The sequence below is a fragment of the Tripterygium wilfordii genome, chromosome 17 (assembly GCF_013401445.1).
Source record: "Tripterygium wilfordii isolate XIE 37 chromosome 17, ASM1340144v1, whole genome shotgun sequence".
In the NCBI taxonomy this organism is placed as follows: Eukaryota; Viridiplantae; Streptophyta; class Magnoliopsida; order Celastrales; family Celastraceae; genus Tripterygium; species Tripterygium wilfordii.
The window spans coordinates 1,448,810-1,476,034 of NC_052248.1; the positions used below are offsets into that span (position 1 = coordinate 1,448,810).

The 27,225-nt window shown below is 36.8% G+C and overlaps 4 protein-coding genes across 7 annotated transcripts; 2 read left to right on the forward strand and 2 right to left on the reverse strand.

Moving 5' to 3' along the window:
* Nucleotides 1-7,472: 7,472 nt before the first annotated feature.
* Nucleotides 7,473-7,814, forward strand: LOC119982662. Its single transcript, XM_038826145.1, has one exon. It carries the CDS (start codon nucleotides 7,473-7,475, stop codon nucleotides 7,812-7,814), a length of 342 nt encoding a protein of 113 aa, XP_038682073.1.
* An 84-nt stretch (nucleotides 7,815-7,898) lies between these two features.
* On the reverse strand, nucleotides 7,899-10,867 carry LOC119981754 (rho GTPase-activating protein 2). Of its 2 annotated transcripts, none has more exons than XM_038824872.1 (4): nucleotides 10,447-10,867; nucleotides 9,448-9,562; nucleotides 8,978-9,328; nucleotides 7,899-8,851 (listed from the first exon to the last, which is right to left on the reverse strand). In XM_038824872.1, the coding sequence occupies exons 1-4, from the start codon at nucleotides 10,767-10,769 to the stop codon at nucleotides 8,225-8,227; spliced, it is 1,416 nt and encodes a 471-aa protein (XP_038680800.1). In that variant the 5' UTR covers nucleotides 10,770-10,867; the 3' UTR covers nucleotides 7,899-8,224. The 2 variants fall into 2 exon arrangements, with proteins under 2 accessions (XP_038680800.1, XP_038680799.1); XM_038824871.1 differs by having other exon boundaries at nucleotides 9,448-9,568; nucleotides 10,447-10,865.
* A 210-nt stretch (nucleotides 10,868-11,077) lies between these two features.
* On the reverse strand, nucleotides 11,078-15,477 carry LOC119982664 (probable protein phosphatase 2C 55). Its single transcript, XM_038826146.1, has 2 exons — nucleotides 14,662-15,477; nucleotides 11,078-11,110 (listed from the first exon to the last, which is right to left on the reverse strand). The coding sequence occupies exons 1-2, from the start codon at nucleotides 15,475-15,477 to the stop codon at nucleotides 11,078-11,080; spliced, it is 849 nt and encodes a 282-aa protein (XP_038682074.1).
* A 1,263-nt stretch (nucleotides 15,478-16,740) lies between these two features.
* On the forward strand, nucleotides 16,741-26,207 carry LOC119982690 (sister-chromatid cohesion protein 3). 3 transcript variants are annotated; one of them, XM_038826179.1, is made up of 22 exons: nucleotides 16,741-16,990; nucleotides 17,082-17,277; nucleotides 18,190-18,302; nucleotides 18,449-18,541; nucleotides 18,687-18,850; nucleotides 18,949-19,185; nucleotides 19,318-19,462; nucleotides 19,553-19,731; nucleotides 19,813-19,958; nucleotides 20,047-20,174; nucleotides 20,394-20,567; nucleotides 20,968-21,129; nucleotides 21,206-21,406; nucleotides 21,503-21,640; nucleotides 21,739-21,942; nucleotides 22,050-22,194; nucleotides 23,053-23,159; nucleotides 23,376-23,513; nucleotides 24,074-24,339; nucleotides 24,514-24,641; nucleotides 25,106-25,393; nucleotides 25,990-26,207. In XM_038826179.1, exons 1-21 carry the CDS (start codon nucleotides 16,934-16,936, stop codon nucleotides 25,384-25,386), a joined length of 3,402 nt encoding a protein of 1,133 aa, XP_038682107.1. In that variant the 5' UTR covers nucleotides 16,741-16,933; the 3' UTR covers nucleotides 25,387-25,393; nucleotides 25,990-26,207. The 3 variants fall into 3 exon arrangements, with proteins under 3 accessions (XP_038682107.1, XP_038682108.1, XP_038682109.1); XM_038826180.1 differs by having other exon boundaries at nucleotides 24,517-24,641; XM_038826181.1 differs by lacking the exon at nucleotides 18,687-18,850 and having other exon boundaries at nucleotides 19,043-19,185.
* The last annotated feature ends 1,018 nt before the right edge of the window (nucleotides 26,208-27,225 follow it).

Here is a 27,225-nt window from a genome sequence, read left to right on the forward strand (position 1 = left end):
GGCTTGTTTATACTTAGTTCTTATTAAGCAATGCATTTGATCTTCTAGTTTTATTATGTGTCCTATGACATGGACAAGCCTATGTCCCTTTTGCCAACCCAGGATCATTTTTCAGCATTGTCCTTGGATGTCCACTCTAATGGTCTATGAAGCTAAAATATCATATGAGGAGAGTGACTTGAACTTCGGAATGCTGTGCTGTCCCTATTCAATTGCCACTTAATTCGCAGTTTTTTGTCATCAAAATTGAATGTTCAGTCTTGGATTAAGTTTTACTCTTGATGGCATGGCTGGGGTCTGAAGTTCAATTCTTGCCTTGCAGCAATGCTATCTGCTTAACTTGTGTACAAGATATGCAAGTATTGAACCTGAGGTGCTTTTTGCCACCTGATTGACGCCTTATACTTGTTATATAAGCTGAGGAATTATGTATAAAATTTAGATATAGAGTTTCCATATCTCTTAACAACGGGTTTCTTTTGCTAAATGTATACTGATGTCTTCTTTGAAAAGTTCCAATTAATATAGGTCAATTTTATTGTTGGGGGATTGATCTATTTATATTGCGTTTTGGCTTGAAAAGGCTTGTGACATATTGCACCTTGTCCACATGTTTCTTTCAACCAACACTTGATCCCTATGCCTGTTAACAGAAGTTGTAAAACAGTTGGGGACCAGGAGGGAAGAGATAAGAGCCCCTGGTTATAATGCTTCCTTTGGAACACTGAAGCAGGACTAGGAGATTTACTGGAGTCTGAAACAAACTTACATGTTCTCCCATAAATCCACCCCATCTCTGCTCAGAGGTAGGTTTATCTGTTCTGTTGGAGTTGGTGCATCAACTAATTTTACAAACTCAATCTGCTGATCATCACAAGAGAGATGCCTATACATTGGTCAAGTTCGTGATCAAACTGCTTTGATATCATTTGACAGCCAAATGTATATTTGCTCGAGACACTGTGCAGGAGATCTTAGTTCTCTCTAATGGAGTCACAAGAAGCATGGTGATTAACGAGACCAAAACTATATGGAACTTGCCTGCGTCCCAAAAGGTATTGTCCTTTATATTTTATGAAATCTGTGCACTTTATTTTTTATTTTATTTTTTTTTTGCGGTGGATCCAAAATGAAAATGCATTTCTTTTTTAGTAGAAGACTGGCAGCAAACACACATTTTTATGCACATAGAGACCCAAAATATTCATCTTGCCTTCTTTGTGCAGAAGTCTGGATTTTGATCTGTATTCAAGAATGAATGTTTACACCATGTAGTTTTATGATATGCACAATGTGCACATACATACATATACACAGTGTGCCCATTTTGACCCTTATTCCAGAATGAACACTGTACATCTTTAGAAAATGCTGAAAACATAATATACTAGATTTGTAGCGTGCACGTGATAATCATTGAGGGCATGGACGCAGCTTCTTATATTGGTCAGCAAGAAAATGTAGATATTTTAAAAAGAAAAGGTTTGGCAGTAGACGTCGCCTCTCTTTCCCAAGGTTGCAGGACAACTGTTCTATATATAGACATTGTTATTGGATGTCCCCATTCTGTGGTATTGTTACATAACGATTGGTTACAGATTGAACGTTATCTGACCTCATCAATAGCTGAATTAAGTGACAGGTAACTAGTATTGACTTTTGTGGACCTCAGTTTGCAACTGCTATTATGTAAGTATCTTTGGGCCATTACCCATACATATTATTTTTTGCCAATCCTATTAGATTTAGGATTAAGGTAAACTTTGTTTATTAAGTATCAAAATATAATATGATTCCTTTGACCTCCTCCTAATAAGAAAAGGTTGCACAATCCAAATTTTCATAAGACATTCCCTTTCTCCCTGTGGCAGGGCTCAGAGGCCATATCCCCATTCATGGGGCATCTTGAGTTTTGTGCTTTTGTGCACTATGTCTTTATTTCTGTAAAAGACATGGTTGATGGCTTTGAAAAAAACTTTTTCTTCAGGACTATGTCTATTTCAAATAAAGATTTGGTTGATTATTTTTGACAAATACCAACTATTGATTCCTTTATACGTCATTTTGACTTCTATAATCTAGGCTGGCTAGATTATATTAAGTTGGGGGACTTTTTGCCTTGCTGCGATTATTCTGCAATACCTATACTATAATCCATATGAGATATACTCCAACTTGCCATTTGTAATGTGTTTAAAGTTGGATGCTTTTTATTACAGTGAAGTGCCAGACGGGCATGTTGCTAATATATTCAGTGGTCCATGTTTAGAAAAGTCTATTAACTTGTGCTATATTTAATTAGGGTGTCATAAGTTCATTGTATGATCTAATGAATGCACAATATCTCATAATGCTTGCAAGCCTTTTACATTTTTTTTTTATCTGGGTACAGTTCAAGAATTTGGTAAGAGTATCTAGGGCCCCTACTCTTAACTCCTCCCTTATATATCCCACGTTGCAATTTATGTTACTATCTGATCTATTGATCTGCAGTCTGTTATTCCATGCAACGACAGAGGTGGTTGCAATTGCTTGAGTCTATCGACAGTATTCTTCAATAATACTGTAATATGCAAATTTGAATAACAGGTTTGACCTCATTTCTGCTGCTTCTTTTTTTTTATTGTGTGGAGCTGTCTGGATGGTCCTTGGCTAGTGGGTTTCAATGTGACTGCGTCATACACATGTTTAATACTCAAGTTGTTATTATGTTCAGTAATTTCAAAAGTCAAATAATTCTGCTGTCTTAGAGAGTTGAGAGTTGAATCAAACAGACTTTGATGGTCAAATAATTTGATCAAGTAGAGACTAGAGAGAGAGGAGACTTGACCGAGACTCATAATAGGGCTCTTTAACCCTGGGGTTTCAGTAAGTAGGCTCGTGCCCTTGGCCCACAGAGCCTAGAAACCCAAAGAATTACGTCTCATCGGTTTAAACATTCAACCTGAGAGATCTTTTACCTCTAAACCTAACGATATAACTACATGTAAAGTTGTTCGGTAGCAGCACCCTCACGTTATCCACACACCTTTATGATAATCTTGAGTTGCTGTTTTTGTGGGGTTGCCGTATACATTTCATGTGAGGGAAACCCTTGGGCTTGAACAAAAAAAATTGGCCACTCATGCCTTCCAACACGTTGCATCAGGTTTATTGAAGTGATGAGCATGTGTCCCCTAAAAAGTCAAGGTTTTAGATCTAGGGTTACCCATTGCGGTGGGCAAGCCCTCGCATCATTATTTTATCTGAGATTTGGAGTGGTTTTTTATTTTAAAGATATCTTTTAAAACTCATGTAAGTTTTTTTAATTTATTTTTTTAAAAAAATCGTGAATGTGTTTTACTCAGGTATACATATTGGATCACCAGAATAATTTTTATCCCAAACAAAAATTAAATTGAATGTAAAAAAAATAAAAATTATGGACCGCAATGAATATAAACTCAAAACATCGTATCTCTTATTTACGTTTAATTTTTTTGACAAAAAATATATGTCAAAAATCGTAATCTCAATCAAAACACATTCATCATTTTTTTAAAAGAAATAAATTATATTGACCTTAAAAGTCATTTAACAGAAACCGTTGTATTTTTCCTCCGGCGGATCTGGTGGGTTGGCGGCTTTTCTGGGTAGCATCAAAAAATTAGGAAGGATGCACATTTGTTTTGACTGTTTCAATTCATTAAAATATCCATTGCTCTTACAGGATTTCCCACAACAAATCTGTGGTAGCCTCCAATTTCTGTTTTTTTTTTTAAAAAAATTTATTCTGGATAATTTTTGTGACGCTAAAATATCATGGGTCGTCAAATCAGAAGAAAAATAATGAAATATCTATCTTCATTCCTTGTCAAATTTAATGCACCGAATTTCGGTTTGATTAAAAATTTATGGTATTATAAATGAATTGACTGCAACGGCTACCCAACACTCTCAACTAGTATTCTCAAGCCAACCACAGGCACCCTTCTAGAAGAACTTTATAAAAACCGAATTGACATATATACATATATACACACACACACACAATAATAGATACATCTTAATCAATTTGTACCCTTCTAGAAGACTTGCACATGTTTTCCATTATCATTATCTCCTCCACTTTCTCTTTCATTTCAATACTTCTAAACAAGACAGCCCCACCGACCCCCGCTCTCATATTTAATCATCATCGTCAAAGCAAATGCAATAAGAAATTTTTGTTGGACTAAAAAAAAATTACATCAAAACACAAAATCTCAATACAATCACATCAACAAAACATGACTTTCAATATAATCACATCAATAAAACACAAAATCCAATACATTGTTGTTAATCCAATAAAATTTTATCATTGTGATTGTTCTCAAGTCTTTATTCCATAAGTTTAGGATCTACTTGATATAATATGTTATGTGCTGATGTGATGTATCAAAATCAATAATATAATGTCAATTCATGAACTCGAGCTCTCGGTCATTATGCGTGGGTGGATAGTTTGGAATGGAAATAAGTAGTTTACAATTCGAAATTTTAAAATAATAAAATATGTTATCCGCTCTTGAATTGTCATTGTCCCATTGATCAGTAGCAACATTGAAATGGGGTAACATGGATGGCTACTCAGGCCCCGAATCCCTAGGGTCTCAAATTTTAAAAAAAAAAAAACCAATTTTATAGTAGTCCAAACCCAAAAAACAAAACTGTAAAACCAATGATTCCCAACATATTTTAACTAAAAAAATCAATAAAGGAGAAAAATTAAATTATATAATAATAATAAAAGACCCGTATTATTTTAATTTTTAGAGTTCGCTCATGAATAAATTATCATTTATTATTGTGTTTGGAAAAGTGAACACTGTTCACGCGTTGTATAAATATGAATATTTATAAGGGCGGTGAAAGTATTATTCTTCGTCTCTCGGCTCAAAAAAAATGGACACAAAAAGTGCCGTTGATGTGCTCCCGTGGATGCTCGTCGAATCCACCGGTGATTCAGAGATCGACGCCAGAATCGGTCGCGCTAGTGATTTTAACGATAACGACGATGATGCAGAATCGTGCACCTGCGATGAATCTGAAGATTTCGATCCTGATAATCCTCTAAGAGACCTCCGTCGTCGTTTCGACGCGGTTGATGATCAGGATCGGAAGGATGAGAAGGCGCGGGTGCATGTGCAGGAGGAGGCTCGTGGTTGTCGGCGAAATTATGGCGGTGATGAACAGAAAGGGGTACCGATACCAAAACCGATTCTGTGCCATAAATCAAGTGCTTCAATTGATTCAACAGAAGAAGAAAAGAACAAGCTCTTCTGGGAGGCGTGTTTGGCTTCATAATTAATCATTCACTTTTTGGTCTGAAAATTATATTAAAAAGTCATGATTTGATTTTATTTGATTTGATTTTCTTAATGTAAGTTGGGCATTAAAAAAGAGGCCTCTTTTTTTGTTCCAATTTAGCGAAAAAATTATAAATTTTAATCAAGTTGGAAGTGTAAAGATTAATATTCGATGGTATACTTTCTTGGTGTTTATGATTAGATAGATTATTCGTGGAATGTGCCATTTTTTATTCTTTGGTTTCTTGGGTATTCCACTTTTTATTCTTTGGTTTCTTGGGTGTTTATTACTGTGCAGGGTGGAATGGAATGTGCTGCTTCTTTCTTGTTTCTTTTTTCTTTTTTTAAATACAGGGGAAGGGGATGGAGAAGCTCGAACCCGAGACCTCTATGAAATATCACACACATGAATATTGTTATCTGAGTCACTCGTAGTTTTCTGTGCTGCGCTGCTTGTCTCTTGGTTTTGGTATTCACATAATGTTGTAATATGAAGTTATCATACACTAGTGAGTAGTGGGCTTGTTTTCATTGAGATGGGCTGGAATCTATTGGGTCAGACTGACTGATCCGGGTTCATCGTATAAGACCCAGTCCATGTCCTATTTTTATGGCAAGAAAGGGTCCTATTTTTATGAAAGTTAAAGAGGAAAAATATTTAGTGATTGTGTGTGGTAGGTTAAGGCCTACGCTGATGTGGATGTTAAGATCATTGGTAGTCGGTTAGTATAATTTAAAGATTTTACTATTTTAATTTGATCATCAAATGTTCATTTAAAGTCAATAACCTAAAATTGAAATTTGTTCCATTTTGATAACTCAACAGAATTTTCCTATTACGGACAACCAACCTACTTATGTGGTAGGTTCAATAGTAATAAATTGTTCACGTTTTAACATGGTTTCATGTCAATCTGGATTGTCATGACTTATTAATTTTATGAGAGTCCTCGGTGAATTTGGGACTACAATTATTCAATAATTTTAGATTCTAATATTTTAAATGTAATGCTCAAATTAAATGTAGTCACTTGTTTTTTTTTAAAAAATAAATAATGTCTTGTCATTCTTTCTCCTCACATTCTTTTAAGGACAATGCTAGAGATCTTTAAAATTTGACCCTCAAAATCCCCCAAATCTATGTGACATTAAAATAACCATTGATTATATGATCCACTTCACATCCAACACTCCACATTAAATGGAGGTATTTTGAGGGTCATTTTTTGGGGGTCTTAAGCATTATTCTTTTTTAAACTTTATTTAAAAAAATAATTGATATCATATTAATCATCAAATGAAATTCCAAATTCTAAAATCGAGGGTAATTGCGGAGTTTCCAAATTCTTCACGGATTGCATTACCTTGATAGGCAATAAATACATGGTCACGAAGCTAGGACCAAAAAATGGCTAATTATGCGATCCCAATCAATATATTTCGATCGAAATCAAACCATAATTTACAATGCTAAGTCAAATTAGAGTGAAATAGGCGGACCCCTAAAAACCCTCATAACTAACTATTTTGTAATAGAAAGGTGGGAGTCCACACGCCGGGTCTTCCTTCTAGAAGATAGAGATAACGACCCAAGTGGATGTAGGCATGGGCTCAATTAGCCTCCACACAACGTAAGCCTTCCCCTTCTAGAAGGAGAGGAATCCACAATCCACGTGGTTTATTATTATATGCTTTAATTATCGATAAAGGTTCGATTGTGATGAATTATTTTATACATAGTAACGTATTTTCTAGGCGGTGGACCTTCCTTTTTAAAGATTAAGTGTCACACCAATGACCAAACCTCCCACTCCCCTTATGTCTTTCTAAATTTTTTCAACCCATAACGATATCATACAAATAATTTATCCTTTATATATTTAATACGACAGAGTAAATTGGGTCAAAACCATCAAAACCGTATGATCATAAATATTGTTTCCAATGAGAATCGAACCCACCGAATCCAGGAACTTCCTAAGTTCATATAGTCTGACACTAGAGAAATTTATCGATTAAGCTATCACCCAAGTGATTCCGGAACATTTTCAATATATATGTGTGTGTGTGTCATAACAAGTAGTGTGTGTGATCTAGCTTGTTATGTCTGAGTATTGAAGAAGTGTAGGGAGAGTCTGGGAAATGGACGCAAAAAAGGGCGTTGTTGTTGTTGATGATGCGCTTGCTTGGATGCTGGTGGAAGCCACGGGAGATTCAGAAGTTGATGCCAAAATCAAGCCCGTTGATGGCGATGATGATGATCATGATGATGCGGAATCATGTATCTCCGATGTACCGGAAGAAAACCGTCGCGGTGATAAGAAGAACCAGAAGGTGGCAGCTGGTCAGGAGGAGAAGATAGGTGGTGTTGATGAACAAAAGGGAAAACCAATTATATCCAAGAACAAATCAAGTACTGCTTCTGTTGATTCAACTGAGGATGAAAAGAACAGGCTTTTCTGGGAAGCTTGTTTGGGTTCTTAATCTGAAGTTGTGATGAAAAAGAAAAGAAAAAGAGTTGGGGATTAGAGAGGGAGGCATAGACAACTCTTTGCAATTGTAAAAAAGTAATCAATAATACTACTTCTCATAATCCATGGTCTAAGAATGACAAAGTTAGAGAAATCTTTTGGCTATTACAGGCAGCAGCACGAGCGATAAGCTCGGCTTCAAGCTGAGAGATATAACATACAATACAATCACAAGTTCAGCCCCAAACTGAATCATGACTCTCAAACAATCCACAAAATGCAACAACACACTCCCAATACAAACTCAATGCCATTCTAAATTTACAGAAGCTACTCAGATTGTGTTGAGAGAAACCAAAACCTGATTGTAAGCAAGTATTCCTAAGCGCTGGTTGAAAGAAACTTTAGGCCGCTTCGCTAGAACTAATGAGGGTGAGGCAAAATGGAATCCATTGGTTTATCAACCATTTCGATATCGTTAGAAGTTTGAGATCCTTCTGTTGCAATCTTTTTATCGACATCTTGTCCGACTGAAAGCAGTGTTGTTCCTGAATCTTCCTCGTCGCTTGAGATTGAACTTGAATTCCCATGTCTGCTATCAGTGAATGAAACACCAGACTCTACTTTGATTCCTGAGCAACTTCTTGCACAAGGGTACCCTGTAGGAGGATCGATCGCTGATTGATCCAAGAAACTATTTATAACGCCTTTGTTTTCATCCAGGTGCCTCAAGAAGCACTGTTCTATATCACTTAGAGACTCATGTTTGTCATCAACTTCACTCTCACATTCGTCTTCACCGTCACTGCTCTGGCTGTAATGGGCCTGATCATCATAGCCTGGAGCTGATCCTCTTAGTTCACCGCTGGTCTCCATCTCGTGCTGGCTATCGAAATCCTCATCAGTTTGTTGGTCAGATGAACGATACGACATGGGAGAATATCCTCCTGTTTCAGTCTCCTCACGTTCTCTCAATACTTTCATGATTAGAGTTTTGAGCAAGTTCATCACTTGAACGGCATGCATTAGTGCTGTCAATGGATCAGACATCTGATGGAGAGGGATTAAGAAAACACTTTTAGTATACATATTATGGCCACAATTCCCACTTCAAAATAGCCAGAAAGAAAACAAATATTCCCAAGTAGACAAAGCTGTGGCGGCTATAAGCCTAACCTGAGTCATGTTGGGAGCGAAAACCATGGCAATGTTCCTTGCATTCATTTTATTGGATTCCTCTTCATCCACAACATCAGCCATTAGATCAACAGCCCAATTGAGCAGTGCAGCTTCGGTAGGCTTTAGCTGCTTCACAAGCTCCATAGATTCCTCTTCGGTGTTGCATTGCAGAACTTGCTCAGGCGAAAGCCCATCTAGCACTCCCGAGGGAAGCTCCCGAAACCAGGCTTTTATAAGTCCAGCTAAACAATGCACATCAATATTGTCCGGCACAATTCCCCTGTTTAGCTGGTCTCTTACATGCTCCTCTTGGCTATTTTCAGGATTTATGCGGAAAATTCCCTCTGCCTGAATCAAGAAAACCAGTTAGAAAAACTCATTCAGTATCTAAATCATGTTTGATTATTCACATCAGCAGCTTGAATGCTAGCTGATACCATATTACATAAGTTGTATTGTGGTGGTACCTTTAGGCCTGCTTGCGCATACAACCTTTCCTGCATCAACAAGAGAATAGTAGGCACACTATTCCCTTTCGAATCATAAGCGCACTGCATTGATTCCGCTGAGACACCAAACACGCTAACACTACAAATAGTCAAACATACATAGTTGCAAGTTATACTCACCCAATACAAGAGCATAAATTAAATTCTTTCTGGGGAGGAAAGATATAAAAAGAAAAAACATGGAAATGAATCAACCGGTTACAGAAGATCCAAAAGGGTTCAGTAATATTAACGAGCAAAGTGAGAACCGATATCAAAAGAACACCAAAAAGGTCAAAGAAAATAAATCATAACTAGCCAACTTACCATTGTCCATCAAACAATTAGTTCTACTGAATGCAAGTTAATTAACTAACTCTTTCAACAAAAAAAAAAGATTGAATACAACATACAGGCTACAGCAACAGCATTCCAGAACAGTAGAACACTGTTAGTATTACACACTACCACAGCAGGCATGTAAAGGGCAAAAGAGAAAGCAGTTAGTTTGACTTGGATCTCCTTCTCTTGGCACAAAATTAACTAAGATTGAGTTTGACGTTACTTATTTATTCATTTGAACTGTTTTTAAAGCAGAATCAACGCGAACCAAACAACTTTTTTTTTACACAATTACAGGGATGCCTAAAACGTCAACCTTGATATTCCACCCACTTCCACTATACGCAAAGAAGGATTAGAGTTTTTTAACCCAACATTGTGATGTAGACTTTTGAGCCTTCTGAAATCCAATCAAATTCCATATCTTACCACTGCTGAACTATGTCACGACAAAAAAAAGAGTCAAATCCTGAAACTCAAGACCTTAATTTCTGCTAAATTTCAACCTAACGCGAGATTAATTAGCCCTTAACAATAAAAACATTTTCCAAGAATTCTAAGCCAAAGCCAGATCAGAGCTGACGAATTTAAGATCACCCATCAAAACCCAAAAATAAAATAAAATAAAATAAATACCTAGCACTTGGGACTCGACAAGGGATCTCAACTTCGAACTCAACAGGAAGACCCAGAAAGCCATTGAATCTATCGAATGTCACATGAGTGACATGACGAACATTGGTGGGCCACCCAATATCCATGTTATGGACATTGGACATCACATCTTCACTTTTATCAACCCTGCAAGACACCATTGATTTCCTCAGAGCAGTCAATAGCAGCGCAACTACAGAGAGCTGGTTCTGCTCTTCTTCCCTGCTCCTCTTTGTAATCCCACTTGTTTCCTTTCCCCCACCACCACAACCACCTCCCTTCGTTACCATAACAAGCCCTGTCATCTCTCTCTCTCTTGCCCTCTATCTTTCTCTAGTTTCTCTCTCTAGATTAGACTGGTGAAGGGTGAGAGAGTGGAGAAGTTTTTAAATTCAGGGAGAGGAGGAGTTTTATGTTTGTATATTGAATCGAATGGAATGGTTGCCTTGAAGTTCCCAACTTCTTTAAAAAGTTCAAACGGCCACTTGTTTCAAATTTTGCTAACTTTATCTCCTTTTTGACCTTCGTTGTTTGTAGAATTCACAAGAATGCCACTCCAGTTGCATGGCTTGTTTGGCAGCTTGCATTTTTTAATGGCGTCATAATCAAACCACTAAGTAGTGTTTAATGGCTTCATAATGCTAACCTCTCTATTACTGTTGATAAATATGTTTACTATTGGAATCGAATTTTTGACACAAATATGTTTAACTCAATCGATTATCAACCAAGCCACCTATGTTAACCTCTCTATTAGCAATTTAGCATTAGCTAGATTTGTAATATTGAAAAAGTTGAGGAATTTGACAATCTATGACATTCATGAAAATAACATGACATGTGAAGAACATTGACTAGGAAAAAAAATATGATGTGGGCCGATGAAAATGTGTAATCAACCTAAACTACAAATCAAATGAAATCTGGCTTAAAATGGATTCGTGGAGTTTGATCAAAGTAGGGTCATGAATAATACTTGAAATTCTCAAAATATGTCCCCTCATTTTATTTTTTGGTAACGTAAAATATATTGGACAATTGATTGGCAAATATGGGTCACATGGACAACCCTACAACTCTCATAAATCAGTTAAGATATAAGGCAAAGCTCAGTGTAGGAACATAATATTGGGTGATATTTGCATACGCTAAACTTAGCAATGACGCATATCGTAAATTGCGATAACAGAAACACACATGAGACTTAAATTCACGATCTCCCATTTACGCTAAGAGTTGTCGCGGTCAAGTTGCTACATGTGCTTTTATATTTGTAATGGATGGTTGTTTTAGATAGCACGTAGCTTTGAGTGTAAAATGGGAATAATATTTTTGGATCTTTAGTCGTTCTGTCGTTGAGTCATCATTGAACCTAAGGAAGAAACAAACTCGAATGTGTTGGTGGATATGGCCGCGAATGGTCCATCAAATGAGGATAAATTTGAGATTTCCAACAATGAGACTTCCTTTCTACGTCATTTCGCGTGGTTAATTAAATAAATAAAAAAAGGTAAAATGGAATGATTTATATTTTTGTTTTTCCATATTTTTAATTAAATATATTGTACCTCTGTGTTGGTGAGTAATCTATGTTGCTATTTTCGACAAAATTTGGCGTTTTCTGTGTGGCCCCACCACAACCACATAGGATTCTTACACAATATAGCCGTTGATGTGTCTTTTGCTTATGTTTAGCAAGCAATTACCTAATCACTTTCCACGTAGGAAATATAAAAATAAAACATCATTAAAAAAATGAATTGCTTTTAATTTTTAAACTTGAATAATATAAAAAGGAAAGGCAAAGGCTAAAGAAAGCCTTCGTGTTGTATTAATGGAAGAGAAGGAGCGGGCTAAATTGAAATATTTATGGACGTCGTGAGTTTTTTTTGGTCTTTTTCAATTAATAATAAAACTAAAAAAAAACAAAGGTAAGTAATGGTGGTGGGAGACCAAGACAAAAATCGACAAAGGTTGAGATATAATGGGTCCCACACAGCATGGGCCCGGATCTCACTTGCCCAATCAGCCATGGCCATCTCCCTCCAATAAGCCACCATTTGAATTTCAAATAGCGAGATTTGTTATCATGCTTTTTTGGGCTGATGTGGGCTTAGGCTACCCAATCTAACGGACACATGAAGACTTTGGGCCTCGTTGGGCTTAACAACAAGCCCAATTCATAAATAAGGTCCTGTTTTACTTTTAGTAGGCCTACAAAATGGATTGGGTCACTGCAGATAATTCGGACTTGTAGTCGAGCCCATTTATCGTACACAAGACCAGTCCAATAAGTCGATTGTCGAAAGGACTTGTTTGGTAAAACTGTTCTATTTGTTGAGAATTACCATGCTCTGCTTCTTCATAGCTATGGTGCAATTGGGTATGCGGGTTTGATATGTGAGCTAGTTTTGACCTTTTTTAGGTATGCTAGAGTAATGAACACATCTGGTTTTATATCCTACTAAGGGCAACTGCAATGGTGCCCTATTTGCTAGGCCAACAAAAATGTTGGCCCGATCCCACCGGGATAGGGGGTTGGAATTAGTCCAGTCAATTCCATCAAATCACCACCATTCAATGCATGATTGCATTGGATTTGACAACACCACATCTCACCATTCAATGGTGCAGATTTGGTGGAATTGGTAGAATAATTCCAGCCAATCTTTTTTCATTCCATCTCTATTACATAAAAAGTCTAGCCAACCACATCTCGAGTTTTTTACCGTACAGGGCTTATGAGATAATTTAAATACCAGAATGGCATTCACATCGTTTTTTTACCCAAAAGGCATTTGACGCTGTTAATAACAGCGTTATTAAACATAACGCTCTTATAAATAGCGTCACCATGGTTAAATTGAGAAACGCTGTTGAGAACAGCGTCATCATGAAATTTCATTAAAAACGTTATTTATAACAGCGTCAATATGTGAAATATACTAAAGACGCTTTTTACAACAGCGTCATTAGTCCAAATAGGAATGACGCATTTTAAAACAGTGTCATTCTCTCAAGAATGATAGTGAATTTACCATTTTTTGGGAACCACGCAGAACCTGCATATATATCAAATTTTAGACCACAACTTGGCAGCACAATATCAGCTGAAGAACATTGCATCAAATAACAGAATGTAGCAATTGAAGTTTGTAATTCAATGCATGATTGCATTGGATTTGACAACACCACATCTCACCATTCAATGGTGCAGATTTGGTGGAATTGGTAGAATAATTCCAACCAATCTTTTTTCATTCCATCTCTATTACATAAAAAGTCTAGTCAACCACATCTCCTAATACAGTCACATCAACAAAACACATATCCCAATACAGTTACATCAGCAAAACATAAATTTCTATACAATATCCATTCTCACCCAACATGAAGACCAATAACATTCCATGTCTCCATGTTGTCCCCAACAAAACTACACCAAAACACACAATCCCAATACAGCCGCATCAGCAAAACACGTCTCTCAATACACCCATATCAATAAATGACAATGCTAGAGACCCCCAAAATTCTCCCAAATCTATGTGGCATTAAAATAGTCATTGATTAAAAACATACATGTAGGGCCCACTTCACAGCCAACACTCTACATTAAATGAGAGTCTTTTGGGGGTCACTTTTTGAGGGTCTCAAGCATTATTCATCAACAAAACACATTTTCCAATACAATCACATCAACAAAAGACAATAACAATTTAACATTGCAAGTGCCTTAACGGGTTTCTCTACCAGTAGCCTATCTTGCAGCAGATAACACATACTCATGCATGCTCTGTCACTCGTGCACAAACACTCACAGATCTCTGTCATTGGATTGTTCTCTTTTCTTGAAATTAAGCAACTCATAATATAAATCAGTATAAAAGAAAGCTATTGAATGCCGGAATACCATATATAAAATTCAATGTTGTGTTACAAATAAACCATATAAATTACAGAAGCACTCTGCCAGACAACTTTGGCAACTACAAATGCCATTACACAGTCATATAGTCATGATCATTGACTTAATTAGAACAAATTGAACAATTTAGAATGGAACCCAGCAGTTTTGTTAGGCTTTTACACTCTCTACCATAAAATTTTGTTGAAAAGATTGATTCTTGGACACAAACTACAGTACCTGTCTAGAGAAACTCTGTGTCATTCTCTGTTTCAGGATATGATTCCAACAAGAACTGTGATATCATCAATCTTGCCACCTTTGTGTTGGAACCCAGCCTTTCTTGATGCCTTTGCAAACGGGCTTAAAGCAAACCTATCAAAGGAGTTGTACAGAGCATACTCTGCAATCAGAATCGCCAAATCTTCGGTCGACGAAGCCTTTCCTTTCTGCAAAAGCTCTTCAATCTCACTTTCATACATGTTGTCAAACAACCCATCTGTGCCAACAACGACAATATCTCCGGCCTTCACAGCGACTTTAATCTCTTTAGCACAACTGGGTTTGTCAGACCCTTCACTATTCCCCAACTGAAACGGAAAATTGAAACCCCTCTGTTGAGCCTCTGACTTGTACACGAGCTTCTTGTCTCTGAAAACCATGAACCCGCTATCTCCCACATTCGCACAATGCAGATGATTATCGTCGCGGAGGGTTAGAATGCAAGCAGTAGACGATCCCCGTTCCTTGGTGTTCAAGAAAGCTGAATTCAACACTCTTTTTGGATCAACGGCTCCTTGAGGTTCATTGAGGACTGCAGTTAGAGAATTCCTCATCAGTTCTCTCGCGTACTCGCCGGCATCGATTCCCTTCTTAGCCCAACCACCAACACCATCCGCGACACCCATCGTGTTCTTCTTTAGCCAGAGGAAGTGAGCGTCTTCTCCTCGGGGCTTCGACGGGTTATCTTTAGGGAGATAACATGATCCTGCAGAAACCATCTTTAACGGTTTTCTTTCACAAAAATTCCCATTCACAGTAGCTCTTCTCCCACTGCAGTAGTAGTCATTCGTCGTATGAACAACCAAATCTTCATTGGCAATCATGTTGAATGATTGAAATTTATCACCAACGAGAATGCCGAGAACGCAAGGCAGCAAAACAAACAAAGAAGAATGAATTTTCCTAATTAGTAATCTCAACAATGGTGATCTTGGCGTAAGAGATTGTGAGTGCAGCTTTTAAATAACTGGCTTAGCCCAACTCCTTCAAGAATTATGATTTGGTTATTTAGTTTTATTCAATAATCAAAAAACGTAAGAGTACAGCTTATTTTGGCTTAAAGAAACACAGAGGATAAAGATAATAATAACAAATGAGGATTTGGACGGTAGAGAAATATGCTAATTGGGCTCAATATATATATGTATCAAATGATAAGAATATAAGATGGGGTAAACGAAATAAAAATTGATATCTCATATACTTTAAAGATAAACAAAAAAATCCATATATCCTAGTAAGTGTGGTATTTTTTTTTTAATAAATGTATGGACATATGATGCAATTGACTTGGAAATTTTGAGCAATTAGATTATCTATCAAAAGTTCTTTTTAGTAAACAATAATTTTCATTGATAAAAAAATGTTACAGTTTTCGAATAGATTCATACTTCACTGGATAGTGAATTTCCGTTAGGTAGTCATGTATCAAAACTCTTAAACCATGTAAGCTCATTGATAAATGGGTGATGTTGTGAGTTATCGAATTTTCTTCTCATCACACCTGCTTGCAAGCAATCACCCCAAACTTATACATTAACTGTTTGGCTTATAGGATGAATCAAACGAAGTGTCCACAGATGGTGGCTCATCATACTTTTTATTGACATGATTTTTAATTTTTTTAGTTCTGTCCCTCGATTTTCGATGGAACAAGCCATTAATTATATGGTTTAAGGCCTTAAGAAGCACATGCATTTAGGTTCCAATTATTTTCTCCAATTTTAGCTTAAATTATCCCTCAAAATTATGTTTAAAAATGCGTAATTAGATATTTTAGTGTTTATAATATTATAATATAATACATTTTGAAAAAAAAAAAATCTTAAATCCAAAATCCCAAATCCCAAATCATAAACACTAAAACTTATATCCTAAACTCTAATTCTTAAATTCGAGACTCTAAATACTAATTCTAAATCATAAACTCTAATATGTCATTTAAAAAAAAACATAATTCTATATGGTTTTAAGAAAATTATAACTAAAAATTGTAGCAAAAATTAGTCTCTCCCAACTTCACACTTCACAAGTAAAAAATAATAAAATATTAAAAAAAAAAACTAGTGAAATCGAAACAAAAGGAGCTAATCGAGCTCTCGAGGAAAACAGTAAATCGCGGTCACTTCCATTTGGCGGGAGATATATCGTTTCGACTCTGCGATTCTAGGGCACAACTAGTCATTCGATTGCTCTGGTGCTACTTCCTGTCTCTCTCACTCTCTGAATTTTTGAATTTCTTGTTCAAATCTTTCTGTTTACGAGAAACCCCTAAAAATCATGGAGGAGAGCCCTCAAGCTCCAACTCCAGAACCAGAAGCGTCGTCACGACGCTCGGTAAGTCACAATTCTCTCTTCCTTTTGACCATAACATGGCTATGTGCGACTCTTTGAACTCACCTTGGTGGTTATTTTTTCGGGTACCCAGAAAAGGGCTAGGGCACAAACGCATACCGATGCTGGCCAGCCTAGTAAAACCAGTGAAGGAAGCGACGATAGTCTCAACCAGCAGGACAAGGACGACTCGCCCGACTATTCTGAAGAGGTTCGTCCCAAAGCCAAGAGAAACCGCGCTTCAGAAGGAACATATGGCCCTGCGCACGGAGCTGCTCTCAGTTTGATGGGTAACAAACTTAGGGCTTCATAGTTTTACCTCATAATTTTAATTACGTTTTTTTATATACTAAATTTTCGAAATCAATCATTGCACCATTTTGAGGGGTTGAGTTGCAAGCTTTGTTTTATTGTAATAATTTGTATTGAAGTTTGTGATGAATTTTGCTAGAAATTTGTTAAGTGATCTTTCTCTGATATCAATTTATGTGTTCACAAGCCTTTATGCAGAGTTAAAACTATCAAAAAGGGTTGAGCTGGACATAAAGCGCTTAACGTGAACATTTATGTGAAAAAAGATAGTTGAGAGAACCTTTTCGTATTCATATCTCTCTTTGGAATCATAATATGTATGTCAAAGCGTGAACTCAGTTAGAATTTTTAATTAGCATAAAATTAACAAACATGAAGACTTCATTGTACCTATTACTAATCATTTAATCTTTTTCATGAGTTACACAGCACATCCTTATAGAGTAAATAGCCCCTTATTGTTGATGCGAAATCATAACCTTACTAACTTCATTTAGAGATTATGTAGGTGCCAAATATAATTGTTAAAATTGTGTATCGTTTAAGATATCAATATTCTGATTTCTTTGACCATGCATCACAAGTTGTTTTTATCTTGTAAACTACTTGCTTCAAAGAGTCATCCCAAAACACAAGACCAGTCCAACAGAGTATGTTAATAATTGTATTGCATCCCGTCTTACTTCTGTACTTGTATCACTTTATAATAATTGATCCAACCTTTTAAGTTGGCAGAGACTTCTGAGTGATTTGGCTCATATAGGTTACTCCTGTTATATAGGTATTTTATTATTGCGTTGTATGCATGTAGTTCATCAACCACATCATCATATATCTGTGTCGAGTAAACAACAGGTTAATGGTTTTTATGTACATTTGTTTTCTTGCAGAGGTTATTAAAGGAAATGGAAAAGTTATTCCTCAAACAATAAAGCTTTGGGTTGAGCAATATGAAAAGGATCCGAAACCTGCAATGGCAGAACTCTTGACAATGCTGTTTGAGGTATTTTGGCTATGCGATTGAGATAATTGTTCTGCACAGTTGAATTCATTAGTTCGGACTCTTCTCTGAGTCTGAATCAAAATATGAACCCAATTCTCACACTTGAAAATTGAACTCTCAGACTATACAATTGTAAAATTGTGCAGGCTTGTGGAGCTAAATTTTACATCGGAGGAGACACTTTGGATGAAACTGATGTGGACGATGTTGTGGTTGCTCTCGTCAACCTTGCTAGAAGAGTATCCTTTCTTTCTGTGCCTTTTATTGTTATGTCATTTAGACCCTTTCCAAGAATTTTGTTGAACAAACAAATAGCTGACTTTATCTTACAGTTCATGCATCAAGATTTTATGCTACAATGTTGCCTTAACATTGGAATCTTAGGGAGAGGTCGAAGATTATCAAAGTTCCAAGAAGAAGGAGTTCAAAAACTTCAAAGATAATCTTGTTTCATTCTGGGACAATTTGGTTATTGAGTGCCAAAATGGGCCATTGTTTGATAAGATTTTGTTTGACAATTGCATGGACTATATAATTGCACTTTCATGGTTAGTATTCATTTTCCATAAATTTCTGGAATTATGGTTAAGTTTATGAAGCAAATATGAACTTACTGGTTGAATCTGTCTGTATTAACACTAAGCAGCACTCCTCCAAGAGTTTATCGTCAAGTTGCTTCGTTGATGGGTCTTCAACTTGTCACATCCTTAATTAGTGTTGCTAAAATGCTTGGCACACAGCGAGAAACTACACAGAGACAGTTGAATGCCGAGAAGAAAAAACGAGCTGATGGGCCGCGTGTGGAGTCACTGAACAAAAGGTTATCAATGACACATGAAAATATAAACACTTTAGAGGATATGATGCGGAAAATATTTACTGGGTAGGAGTTCTTCTACTTAATATAGTAATTCAAAGACAAATGATTGTCTGATTTGGTGAAGTTATCACGTTCTCAACATCATTTGTCTTCGTTTAAGGGCTCTTCTAATTTTATCTTTCATGAATTTTGAAGGTTATTTGTGCATCGGTACCGTGACGTTGATCCCAATATTAGGATGTCTTGCATACAGTCTCTTGGTGTATGGATATTGTCGTATCCTTCACTCTTTTTGCAAGATCTTTACTTGAAGTATCTTGGATGGACACTGAATGATAAAGTAATTAATCTTAAATGTTTTAGAAACTACGCTTTCATTTATTTTGCGGACAAGCTTGATGTGATTCTTTTCTCCTTGTTCTTTTTGCAGAGTGCTGGGGTAAGAAAGGCTTCAGTTATTGCATTGCAAAACCTTTATGAGATGGATGACAACGTGCCCAATCTCCATCTATTTACTCAGAGATTTTCCAACCGAATGATTGAGCTAGCGGATGACATTGATGTTTCTGTGGCTGTATGTGGCATTGGACTTGTTAAACAATTGCTTCGGTAACGTCCATTGTTTATTTTTCTTAGATCCTTAATTCCTGCAAAGGTATAAATGCTGAATTGTTCTTATGGTGTCTGCAGACATCAGCTTCTGCCTGATGATGACTTGGGTCCTCTGTATGACTTACTAATCGATGATCCACCAGAAATCAGGCGTGCAATTGGTGCGTTAGTGTATGAGCACTTGATTGCTCAAAAATTCAATAGCTCCCAGTCCGGCTTAAAAGGTTCTCTTACTAATCAACTCTTTAATGCAACTTGTTTACGAAAATTCTGTCATACATAACTTTCATTGTTGTAATGATAACTTTGCAGGGAAAGAAAGTAAGTCTTCTGAGGTCCATCTTAGCAGAATGTTAAAAATACTTAGCGAGTTTTCGGCAGACCCAATTTTAAGTATTTATGTCATTGATGATGTTTGGGAGTACATGAAAGCCATGAAGGTATGATGTGATTAATATATTTTGTTTGTGCAATGCACATATGTATATGTTAAGTGGTTTTATAGGGGTTTGGAGGCAAGGAGGAGCTGCTTCCAGTGCTCGTTATAACAAAAGAAAGCCTAGGATTAATATTTTAGACAGGCAGCTGTGCTTGTATTGTAAACCCTTTTACTTTAACTCTAAGTAAATGCTGCATTTGTTTTGCTCTTCAATTCACAGGATTGGAAGTGTATTATATCAATGCTCTTGGATGAGAAACCATTGATTGAGCTCACTGAAGATGATGCTACAAACTTGATCAGACTTCTTTTTGCGTCTGTGAGAAAAGCAGTTGGAGAGAGGATTGTTCCTGCTTCTGATAATCGTAAGCAGTATTACAATAAAGCACAGAAGGTGTGTAAATCGTCCGGCTTATACCTTATTTATCTATTTTGATTTCTAATTTTTTGTATTGTCAACTTGTGAATTCTTCTACTCCATAGAAAGCCGATAACTTTCAAATGGTATTGTCAACTTGGTATCTAGCTTTATATTTGATTCAGTTTACATGTAACCAGATTATGTTGCTATATATATATATATATATATATATATGTTTTCCGTTTAAATCTTTTTTTCGGAGTCATATGACCATTCAAAGATATAACCTTATGCATTCAAGCTTTAACAATGTGATGTATGCATGAACTCTCATGTTCTAACTTGATGTAACACACGATATTGAGATGACGAGCTGCCTGAAAATTTTCTTCCACTTTCTAAGAAGAGTGAGTTTTGTCCATCCAATTACCAGGAGATACATGAGAATAACAGGCGTGATATAACCATTTCCATGATGAAGAGCTATCCGCTACTTCTACACAAATTCATGGCTGACAAGGAAAAAGTGTCGGCGCTGGTTGAGATTATCTCATTTATGAATGTTGAACTTTATTCATTGAAGAGACAGGAACAGGTGACTGAATTTATTGTAGCTGCAAGCTGTTCAGTACTGCTTCTATTGCCTTAGTGCTGATTTGTTGTCTTTGCAGAATTTTAAAAATGTCCTTGAGCTCATGAAAGAGGCTTTTTTTAAACATGGTGAAAAGGATGCTCTCAGATCTTGTGTGAAGGCCATTAAGTTTTGTTCCACCCAGAGTCAAGGAGAGCTGCAAGATTTTTCCCGTAATAAGCTGAAGGATCTTGAAGATGAGCTTGTTTCTAAACTCAAATCTGCAATGAAAGAAGTAGCTGTGTGTTTCTACTAGCCCCCTTTCTTTCTCTCCCCTGTTTTTTTTCTCCTAATTTGTTTTCCAAATTAATTATATGTGGCATTCTTAAACCTGCAGGATGGTGGTGATGAGTATTCTCTTCTTGTAAATTCAAAAAGGCTGTATGAGCTTCAGTTGTCAAGGCCTGTACCTATTGAATCTTTATATGAAGAAATGATCGCTATTCTTTACAGTTTTAGAAACCTTGATGAAGAGGTGTTTTAAGTTGAACATTTGTTGGTGGTTTTCCTTCCCTTTTTTTTTTTCCCTTCTTCTGTGTTTGATCATAATATTGTTCCCCCATGGTTATCCAGGTCGTCAGTTTTCTGCTTCTCAACCTGTATGTGCATGTAGCCTGGTCTCTGCAATCTATTATAAATAGCGAAACGGTCTCTGAAGCATCCTTATCTTCTCTGCTGTCACAACACAATGCCTTGTTTGAGCAGCTTGAGTTTTACCTTACCACCCTTCTAGAAGCTGAGGGAGTGGGCAAATATAGAAATCAGTTAGCTTGCAGGGTAAGCAATTCTTTTCCTTAGATGTAAACTTCAACCTCAAAAAGTTTGAATATGTTTTGTGGAATGTCCTCATTTTGATCTGATGAAAAATCTGTTCTATGCCCCAGGTTTGTATTATACTTGCAGATGCATGGTGCTTGTTTAGAAAGACAAGTTTCTCAGCAACAAAGCTGGAAAAATTGGGGTACTATCCAGATGCAGCAATGCTGGAAAAGTTTTGGAAACTTTGTGAACTACAGCTCAATGTTTCAGGTGTCTCAATTCTTTGTTCTGTATGCGTTGCCAAATGTCCAATATCATGCGCTAGTTGATAATTATGTCATTGAAGCAGGACAGAATGATGGTATACATATATACGTGGGCCTTTACCTGTAGACTTCAGAGTGCCAATGAGTGAATCTTGGTGGTTAGTTTAGCAGTTTGGGGCCTTTGGGCTGAGCTCACTGCAATTCCGAAGAGCTTCAGCATTGGTTGATCTCAACTTGGAACTTAGAAACTGATGAGTGAACTTTTGGATAATAACATGCTCTTAGCTTTTGATTTCGTTAGTGTTGCTTACATCTGGACCTTACAAACAAAGCTTAAACTTTGTATGGAATTGGGGTAGGGTTCAATTTTCAGCTAAAATTCAGACCAATATTGAGTTCAATATTTGACAGAACATTAGAGTCCTAGCTGCCAGCTAAACAATGACCAATGTGGAGCCAGCCAGGGCTCTCATATAAATGTTGTGTTAACAGACTAATACTCCAATCAAGATTATAGAACTATTGAGTTAATCATGCATAACTTAAACTTGGCTTTCTCCTTTTATCGAGCTGGAGACTGAAGTCATGCTCTGCTTGATAACTCATGCTTCAAGGCAAACTTGAGCAACTTATTTATTTTTTCTTCTTTTGCGTTACTCCTGCAAATCTTGTTCATTCCTGAAACACAACTAAGCATCACCTAGGACCGGGATTTATTCCTTGACGATTCCCTTGTTTGAATGCAATAAGATACCTTGATGATTCCTGATGCTCATCAGTATGATCCACACATTGATTTTGCTTTGTGCTCATTTCGCTTTGTATATCTAAACTTTATCCATTTTCGATTACTGATTCACAGATGAGACAGAAGACGAAGATGTTAACAGAGAATATATTGAGGAGTCAAATAGAGATGCCATCATGATTGCTGCTGCCAAGTTGGTTGCTAATGATACAGTTTCTCAGGTGATTAGAGATTCGTCGTGTGTTGAAATTATGTATGGGCATCATCATTCATGCATCTGGCATAGATATAGAGCGCGACATCGCATGTGGATATGACTGTGTTATATTCTTTGTTCAGTCTACGCCAATTCATTTTCAGTTTTTGATTCAAATGGCTCTATTTTTTATCATTTAATTTTCTTCGAGGGTATCAATATGATGCAAATGTTAATGCAGGAGTACCTTGGTCCAGAGATCATTTCTCATTTTGTGATGCATGGAGCCAGCGTGTCAGAGATTGTAAAGCATCTCATCTCTGTTTTGAAGAAAAAAGAAGTTGCGGTTTCCACCATCTTTTTGGAAGCACTGAAAAGGGTAGGACTTGTTATGGAGGATGAGAATTACAATTGGAAAAGGATATGCTACTGTTTATTTACATATGTTTTCGTTTTGCTTACATTTTTTTCCGAATTACTGCTTTAATTGGCCTCTAATTTGTTTTACACCACAAATAAATGTTCTGGTTATTCTACTGCATTTACATTGCATAATTTGCAAGCAAGAGAGAAGACAAATGCTCCATTGTTTATTTATATTATTCATTGAGTAGTGCATTCTTGTGTAGCGGACCCCAAATTGTTTGGGGCAAAGAGTGCCTTCCTGTGGCCTGAATCTGTTCTCATAGTCACATGATATTGTAATTTAAGGCTATCTGCATTGTTTTATCATATAAAAAACTTTTTGCGTCAGTATCTTTTCCCCTTTTATATTGTTTTGTGTTTGTGTGTGATTTCAAAGATTCTTTTTTATGAAGCCTTCATGAATTTAATTTGATATTCCGATTCAACAAGCATTCCTAATATTATGTCATAAGGTTTATGTGTCTGTATAGCCCTTATGTTCATTGTTTCCCTGCCTTTTTTGACTTTGACTAGGCATATGGACGACATCTGGCAGAACTCTCCAGAAGTGTTGATGAATCCATAACGGGCAAGTCTTTCCTTGAATGCAAGGAACTGGCAGCTCGGCTTTCAGGAACATTCATGGGTGCTGCTCGGAACAAGCATAGATCAGCTATTTTAAAGCTAGTAAAGGATGGTATTGAATATGCTTTTGCAGATGCTCCAAAACAGCTGTCTTTTCTTGAAGCAGCTGTAATTCATTTCGTATCCAAACTTGCTTCACCTGACGTCCTAGACATGTGAGAATTGCATATCAACTTCTAGAAGCATTTTTGGATACACTAGATAGGGAAATAATTTTTTCTCAGTTTTTTTTTCCTTCCTGTTTTTGGGGGGATGTGGGTGGGGGGAGGAAGCAAAGTTAGGTATTTGATGCATTTCTGTGATGCTAATATTTTATTGCCTTTTGCAAGTAGTTTAAAGGATGTTGAGAAACGAGCTGAGAATGTCAATACAGATGAAGATCCCAGTGGTTGGCGCCCATACCATGTATTTGTTGACACCATACATGAAAAGTATGCAAAGAACGAAGGTTTGCAAGGTACCACTGCCATCCATTAATCATTGGTCTCTCTGGATGCAATAGTAGGCAAAAGATTAATATTTCTCTCCTTTCGGGAAAAAGCAGAAGAGAGGCAGGAGTGTTACGTTTGCAGTCATTAAAATGAACTTTCCCCAAGTGACAATTCTGGGAAGACCTACTCCAGGTGGACATGTTCCCATTGCCTTGTCCAAGAGGGCAAGTATTCAAATCTTATAGTTGATGCCACCCATCCCGAAAGTTAACCTAACAGGGTTCTTTTTCATATTACTTTTGTTTTTCTTGCCTTGTGCATTCATATGTGGATACGAGGGTCAACCATGTAGGAAACACATATTTAGTAGAAGTCAATCAGTCATGCCGTTTTTATGTCATCTTTCCATGGGGTAAATAATTTATCTTTAACTCAAATGTCAAAACTCTAATATTGTGATATCAGATCTAATGTGGCTCTTCTTTTGCAGATGAGAAAGAGGTGAGTATTGCAAGACGCAGAGGTCGTCCTCGGAAACAACAAAAGATTGAGGGTAAGAGGCTCTTTGATGAACACAGTTCAAGCGAAGAGGAGGATTCAATCAGTGCATCTGATCAAGAAGATGCTCAAGATGAACAGAAGCAAGGTGAGGAGGAGGAGGAAGAGGCTCCATTGATACAGTCGCTTAGGGTGTCCTCGAAGTTGAGGTCACTGAGAGTGTCAAGAGAGGACAGTAAAAACCAGGGAAGGTCACAAGTTTCTGCTTCTTGATCATGAGGTATGAAATGCATATATTCTGCTTCTGGTATCACTAGAACATCAATTATTTTAGGCCTCTGAACAATGAAGTTCAAATTGCAATTGTCCAAATGCATCATGAACTCATCCGGCTTAGTCAAGTTCTTTCATTAAAAAAACCTTCACAGAGAATGCTCCAGTTGACATAATGAACTGGCCGGCATATGTTTAACTACTGAATATGCAGAGAAGCTCAACCATTTGAAATTCTATCTTATCAGTTGGATGCATGCAACCTTGTGGTTTAAAACCGTGAATAAACTAGTCATTGTGGTATTAGTCAGATTAGTTGTTTGACCTCTCAGTGTCTTATCATGGAATTATTGAGTGAGGCCTGATTTTCAAAATTATAACCTCTTAATTGGTTCCCGTGGGCAGACATGGTGAATTGTTCGCGTTTTTTTTTCCTTCTATAAATGCTACTTGTAAAGTCTAGTATGTCTATATGTGCACACCAAGTTGGTTGGAAATTGGTTTCCAATGATTTTATATTGATGATCGTGAGAAGTCTCTGATATTGTATAATCTATATTTGCACACCAAGTTGGTTGACTGTGCATTTTTTTGGTCGTGCAGGGGCATCAAACTTGTGATGATCAATGTCAATTTGAACTTCTGTATATTTAAGGTGCAGGGGTACAAGTTTTAAGAGTTGGATAAGGTTATGTAATGAGCTGGTGCGCCAGTATTCTGAGCTGCACTTTCCCCATTCTGTAGGGCAAATTTGTAACACTAGTATTTCTTGGTGCTAATCTGTTGTGTTGGTTTTCGGCTTCTATAGAAGCATGCATATATATTAGGCCTGTCAACGGGTAATTGGCGGTAGCCGCAGCAGTCTATCCGGACAATATCCCGGACCCGAAATAATCGGTTATCGGACGGGTAGCAATCTATCCGGACCGATAGCAGAAACAATATTCCGGACCTGAAATGATCGGTTATACGATACGAATCTCTGATCCGGACCTGTTTTTTTATCCGGACCTAATTGATTTTAATATAATGCGTATATATAATTTATGAACTTAATTAAATATAAAATGTAAATTAAATGACATTTTAATTTAAATAATAAAACATATATGAAATAAGTCAATGACTATATATTTGTATTTATCAATCCGCTTGGGTCCTCGATGGGTCTAGTTTGCATATAAGCGGGCCTGTTCTGCTAAGACTTCGGGTAGTCGTATGTGAGTCCTAATCGGATACTCGGGTCCTGGTAAATACCCTGGTTAACGGTTCTGAAATTTAGATGAGGAAAATGATAATGGGTATCCTTAGAACACAATATAAGGATGAAAAATGTACATTAAAATCTTAAAAAGTTATATTGAAATATGTATTTTAATTAGGTGAGATAGTGTTCATTATAATATGTGTTTGTTGCATTCCTTTCCTTCTTCTAACCAAACGAGGTCCGTGGAGGTGAAGGAATGTACAAAGGTTATCTAGCTTGAGCAAAATCCATAGAAAGACAGATTCAAAGTTTATGATACACATCTCATGTACTTAACTTTAGTCCCAAAAATCTAAATGGGGTAGGCTGGCGTCTTCGCTTCCATGTTAGCTACTGTCTTTTTATTGTTGGAGTCAGAAAATGCACAACTACAATGTTCAACTCACATTGTAGGACCAAACTTAGATAATGAAAAACAAGATCAAACTGTAATAGTTTATTAAAGAGACTCTTGAGAACTGCTGGTCCGCAACAAAGACCACATGATACATATAAGATGTGAAACCAGGTATCAAAAACATTAATGACAATTGACAGTAAACCTAAGAAAATGATAGAAAGAGAGATCACAA